This window comes from Coffea eugenioides, chromosome 11 (genome assembly GCF_003713205.1).
Source record: "Coffea eugenioides isolate CCC68of chromosome 11, Ceug_1.0, whole genome shotgun sequence".
NCBI classification, from domain to species: domain Eukaryota; kingdom Viridiplantae; phylum Streptophyta; class Magnoliopsida; order Gentianales; family Rubiaceae; genus Coffea; species Coffea eugenioides.
In genome coordinates, this window is record NC_040045.1 from 38,590,873 (window position 1) to 38,597,418 (window position 6,546).

Genomic DNA, 6,546 nt, shown 5'->3' on the forward strand with positions numbered 1-6,546 from the left:
GCTTGTTCATGGGATCCAATGGCAGTAGCTTTCCCTTTCTCCTTGATCTCTATCCCTGTCCTACCAGGCATGCACTATACTAAGTAGTTAACTTGAGTAGGTTATATGGACAATGGAGTTAGCCTGTAACTAATAAACCTATGCATGGATTTTAGAGGACACAGATAATATTTGTCTTGGGACAAAAACATACGAAAAAAATAACACATGAAGCTTTTTTTTTTTTGAAATTTCTTGTCTACAAGTTAATTGCTTGTGTTTAATTATCTCTGATTTTCAAAGAAACAGATCATTAGGATGTTGACAGATCCTCAATAAAGTAAAATTAAGCCTGATTCTTACCAAAAAGTTGTCACTTTGCGTATGTAACATTTCCACAAGCAGATGATTTGACAGCCTTTTTATTCCCCCTCCCCTTGTTTTTTTTTTCTAGTCCCCCTCCCCTTGTTACCTATCACGTTTTTTGTTTTATTTTCTTAAGTTATATCATAAATCTAATTCTCAAATTGCCAACACAAGTTGACTCAATTGATAAAAACGTGTCACTTCTTCACAAAAGATCATACGTTCGATATGAGACTCTGTAAATACAAGAATTTTTACAAACAATCTATGGTTCTGGAGTATTGCCCTGATCGGTGACAACGGTGAGAGTCGAACCTATTCAAACTTTAAAAAAAAAAAAAAAGGTTCTCAAGCCATGGAGCCAACAACGGAATTTGCGGCAGAAAGGCTGTCAATTGACGGAGATGTTTTGTCTTTCTTCTTTTTGTTTTAGAAGAAAAAGAAAAACCCACCATCAGTTACTTCTATTAAGAGACTGATGAAGTCATGAAGGCTTTATTCAATTCCAGTTTGATAAAATATCGAAATTCCATTTATTAGAAATAGAAGAGTAAAGGCTCCATTATTATGCATGAAAGTCCATTAAATATTACACGTATTGAAGTACTCAAAGAAGTTACCACTCGCAGAGAGTCATTATGAATGTATTCAGCAATTGCAATTACAAGAAAAGAAACATTAAATTAGCCACATAAAGTAATTTGGTGGTACGCTGTTATGTCAAAATAGCAAATCACGTACTACTTGAGTTTTATATTGTATGTTCCATGAAATTCATCTCTCATTAATTATTATTACTCGCAAAAAAATATGTTGAAACCTCAAGAATTAGCCTTAGGCCCTATTTGATAATCCAATTCAACACTTAAAATTAATGAATTCATATCTTAACATATTCAAATCGTTTGATAACGAAAAATTGAATATCTGAATTAATTAAGTAGCACTGAATTTTCTAGATAAAACTTACTTCTAAAATTAAGTGATAATCTATTCACTTATTATTGAATGTGATATGCACTCAAATATATTAAATTTAATACTTAACAATTCAATAAATTAATGGATTCAGACTTTAAATTTCAATTTTATCAAACACACCCTTAGTAAAGAATCTGAAGAGGTAGTTACTTAGTAAGTGCAACTTTATAGATGAGAGTAAGATCAAAGGTTATTATGTCAAACTTCAGAAGGAAAGGGCAATTCACTAAACAAAATGCTCTAATAAACTTGTTCAATTTCATAACCTCAAAAAAGGAGGGGAGGGGTACCATGTGTGTGTGTGTGTTTCTGTGTTTTTCTTTCTTTTTAACTCCCTACTGGCGACATTAATGTGAAAGAAGCGTTACAAAATACTTCCCATCTGTAGTCTGATCAAACCTGCAAGGAGGTAAAGGGCCATAAATGCCTCATTATCTCCAAAGCTCATAACAGATGACATTGACAATGCACCACACCAATATATAATTCCCACCAGAGCTACAGTTCCCTTGCACATTAATCCATTGAATCACATGTTTCCCAACTGATCACTTGATCACCCATCTCACTCAATGATGTCAATCATCATCAGCAAATACTGCTGCACATATATGATATATATGAATATTCATATGATTTTATAATTCAGGATTGACCAAGAATTACATACATGCTGTGTCAGGTTGGTGCGTGTCTTTGACCGTGTAACACTATGTGTTTTTCTTGTACAAATATCTATGCATGTGTGGGTTCAATTTCATACATCTCTAATGCGTAGGACCATTTATAGTGCTGAATTTAAGTTTTGCGAGATCAGAATCTTGACCATTTACTTCTAGCGTTACATCCAAGTAGATTTTATGGTTGAATATCATATTGGAAAGAAAATTATACATACTTTGTCCTATTATATTTTTCTTTTCCTTTTTGAGATCTTACGTGTTTTTGCTACAACACTAAAACATTTTTTGTCAGGACAATCATTTACTATATCACTTTCTATACGTGTAAAATATTTCAATTAGAATTTATTTCACAGATATCTATACAATATATAAAGTCAGAAGGGTGACAGTTGGTGTAAATTTTTTTAATCATTTTTTCAACTTTCAATTATATTCTTATAAAATCTAATTTTTATTTCAATTACATGATCACGTTTTACTAATATAACTACCTTAAAAATTATAATTACCAAATTAATATAGCCATATAAATCAAAGTTCTCTAATTAATTTATATAAATTGTATTTATGTGTAAAATAAAATTCATATAATATTAATTATTTTTAAATTCATACATATTGGATGTGCCCTTAATGCCAATTTAAATAAATCTTGAAGGGAATAAATCAAAGAGAGAAAGAGATAAGGGGGCATTAATTCAAGTTTGAGGCTCAATGTCCACTGCCAATCATTTCAGCAGCTGACCTCTGAACCGACAGCCCAGACAACGCCCATTTAGTTGAAACAAAAGAATAAGAGCACCCTGCTGGCTATTCACCCACAATTTGAACCCAATGTATTTTTCCCAATGGTGAAGTGAAGGACACGTGTCTTCCATCAGAAGGGTTAGACTCTTTGACTTGACGACCATAGTCAAGATTCCTATTACCCTAAGGCTAAGCTAGCCATCTCCCTTCTTCCAAAAAACCATTAGGACTACTACTCTTAAGTCTTAACTACATAACTAGTAGCATTAGTATTAAAGTTTTCTTTCCAACAACTCTTGTTACGAACTCTTCTCCCTTGTTCATTTTGACCATTTTTTGGTTGTTTCTTCACTTTTCTCCATTATTTTCTTTCATTCCTGTCCCCCCCATCCTTTTTACTTTTTGCCCTCTCCAAACACCACAAAAGTGTGTGTGTGTGTGTAGATATATAGTGCTTGTTGAGGCGGTCCTCTTGTGTTTTCATTTGCAGGCTGCATCACCATCACCATGGCGATTCTTCCTAATACTTCTACTTGTTTGGAGCTAACTATGTCGATCCCAGGCTTACCTTCATCTTTGTCTATCCCTTCTTCAGGTATGAAACTATAATCAATCTTTTTCCAGTTTGATTTTATCCTTGTTTGTTTTTGCTTTTGTGCGTCTCCAATTTAACTGTTCAGTTACACCCTCTTTCTTTTGATTCTACGAATTTGGTGGATTCTAGTAACCCTCTTTTGATCCTGATTTCTTGTTTCTGAAATGATAAACGAATTTCTTGAGGTGCAAAACTTAACACTGATATCTTATAACAAGATCTTTTAGGGCTTCCTGCATGGAGGTTTGTTTATCTGATCGAACACATATACATGGACTACGCTTTCTCATCTCGTATTTTTTGGATGAACTTTTCATCATATGAAAAGATACACATATGATCATCTGATGTTCTTAGTCTCATGTTGAAAAAGTTATTTTTCAAGTTATTAATTTCTGACTTTCTAGTAAATCACCTGGTCAAATGTAAACATTAATAATAATTAATGCAGGGGAAGGTGGTGGAGTTTCAATGAAAGATTTGGACATAAATCAAATCCCATCAGGAGGTGAAGAAGAATGCATGGAAGATGAAGATGAGAGCCCAAATGGATTTGGAGGCCCTCCAAGGAAGAAACTCCGTTTAACAAAGGAACAATCTCGTCTTCTCGAAGAAAGTTTCCGGCAAAACCACACCTTGAACCCTGTGAGCACCTCTAGTGTGTGTTTGTGTGTGTGCTTCTTGATTATCATCTACTTATTTTCTCAGGGGAAATAAAAAAGGTATTAATTGTGATTTATTTTTAACCAAATGGCAAAATTCACACATCAATTGAATCAGTTATGTATTAATTGTTGTAGAAACAAAAAGAAGTTTTGGCCATGCAATTAAGGCTCAAGCCGAGACAAGTGGAGGTTTGGTTTCAGAACCGTAGAGCAAGGTACTACTTATTACTAGTACAATTTACGGGTGAAATGGACCTTATTATTATGGGTCGACTGAACTCAATTTATTTTGTTCCTCAAAAACACAACTTAGACGGGTCCGAGCCTTGACCATTCTTGGCAATACCTTAAAGAGTAGAGAAAATAGATGGTCATCGTTTTGCTTTGGTACCACATTCTTTACCATCTTGATGTAAAAAATTTTTTTTTTTGGGTATCTTGTGTTGGGGTTTCATTCTTGAATGCCGGTTGGAAGTCAATACAGCATTTAAGTCTAGAAGTGTTGGAATATTGTTAAGTCTACGGCACGAGGCTGACGCCCAATGCATTAAATTTCAAGACTAAAAACTATTTACCTCATTTTCTGAGAACGTTACTTGCTTCAAAGTCTACATAGACCGTTGAAATAATTGATTCCTTGGAAAAGGGGTATTAAGTAACGGGAACAAACAAAATTGTTCAAAAGAATGAATCTTCAAAATTTTGACACATGGTGCGACTAATTCATTGATTTCCAAGATAGCTATATTAATACGATTCCTACATATATATGTGCATATGTACCATTGAGAGAATAAATTTCAAGTATTTTTTTAACCCTCCCACCTCTCTTTATACCCTTTCCACCCTCAACCGTTAATAAATTTCAAGTATTTGTATGTGCACGTAAGATTTTTTTTTTTTTTTTTTTGATATTTTGTTCATGTGAGAGTGGTGCTTGCACGACGCACAATTTTATACACCTTCTTATACTGTTCGTAAACGAAATCTTTCCAATGTGTATGATAATCATGAGTGCTTAAAGTGTTTGTAGTTTCTTCACGTAGCTCGAGTTTGAGTTTTGGGGGAAAAAAAAAGGTTGATTGTATACCCTCTTTTGGGGACAAGAAACATCCAAGACTCATGTTTGCATAATTCTAGGTGATTTGTCATTGTTTATACCCATAACAACGAAGAATATATTATAGGTCATTAATCCTGGAGTTTTGGGACCATAAAAATGACTCATGGGAGTGAGAATAGCGTGAATTATGTGCCTTCATTTCTTGTAGGAAGGGAACATATTGATGGTTTGTGCACTCAGCTAATAATAGCAGACAACTTTGAAAGTACCATTCACAAACTACTTTTAAGAGGTTTTCTATACAGATGTTGCAGGAATCACCTGAAAACCACGAGTCTCTAAAGGTCGTCAGAACTTATCCTTTGGTAGTATAATTGTCTTAGACAAAAAATCAGACAAATGCATGTTTTAGTGATTCATCCTGTACATAGATATGTTACTTTTATTTATTTTTATTTAATTTTACAAAATTCAATGAGTTCGAAATATGTCAATTAGTGTAAGATTCATTATCTCGTATCCACAAGTTCACATATTCAAGGATTATACTTTCTGTTCTTAGCTAGAATTCCTCAAACTTTAACAATTTATATTTAAATTTTACGTGGTTAACATTATATCATCCCTTCTAGACATGTAAGCTAGTGTGAAATTAGATTTTACTTGTCAATGTGGCCTGCAAAATAAACTGATAACATTTCCTCGTTTCACATGAATATTTTTTTTGTCCGTGTGTCATTTTCTCTATTCGCTGGTAATGGAGATTTCTATATCAATTTCTCATGCATGATTTGCTCTAAACAGGAGCAAGCTGAAGCAAACAGAAATGGAGTGCGAGTACCTAAAAAGGTGGTTTGGATCATTAACAGAACAAAACAGGAGGCTGCAGAAGGAGGTGGAAGAGCTGAGAGCAATGAAAGTTGGTCCACCAACCGTGCTATCCCCGCACAATTGTGAGCCTCTTCCAGCATCCACCTTGACCATGTGTCCTAGGTGCGAGCGTGTCACAGCCACCATTGCTGTCCAGCAAGACAGGGCCGGCCCTACCACCACCACCGCCACCGGCACCACCACTTCGGCCAACCCCACGTTGTCGGCTAAAGTGGGCTTTGTTCGGCCCCGACATCCTTCCGCAGCTTGCTAGTCAAGAAAGCTTCTCATTATGTTGCAATGAGCAAGGGAAGAAAGGAAAAAAGATGGTAGAAGATTGTTGAAGATTTGTTCATAGTAGTATTAATAGTTTTTGCTTTTCTCTTTTTGTTAGGAATTCAATAGTAATGGCTGTAGGGCGTACAATGTAGTGGGAACTTGGTATTCAAAGCACTAACTTGGCATCTATATATTACTACTAAGCTAACCAACTCAATTTGGTATCCTCCAGTTTTAGTCCATATGCATTTTTCTGTATTCCCTCAATATATTCACATCTGACTCAAAAAAATGTATATGGATTTAGTCAATTCT

At 34.7% G+C, this 6,546-nt stretch overlaps 1 protein-coding gene across 1 annotated transcript; it reads left to right on the forward strand.

Moving 5' to 3' along the window:
* The first annotated feature begins 3,266 nt into the window (after positions 1 to 3,266).
* Positions 3,267 to 6,226, forward strand: LOC113752527 (homeobox-leucine zipper protein HOX3). Its single transcript, XM_027296639.1, has 4 exons — positions 3,267 to 3,354; positions 3,806 to 3,999; positions 4,155 to 4,234; positions 5,887 to 6,226. Exons 1-4 carry the CDS (start codon positions 3,267 to 3,269, stop codon positions 6,224 to 6,226), a joined length of 702 nt encoding a protein of 233 aa, XP_027152440.1.
* The last annotated feature ends 320 nt before the right edge of the window (positions 6,227 to 6,546 follow it).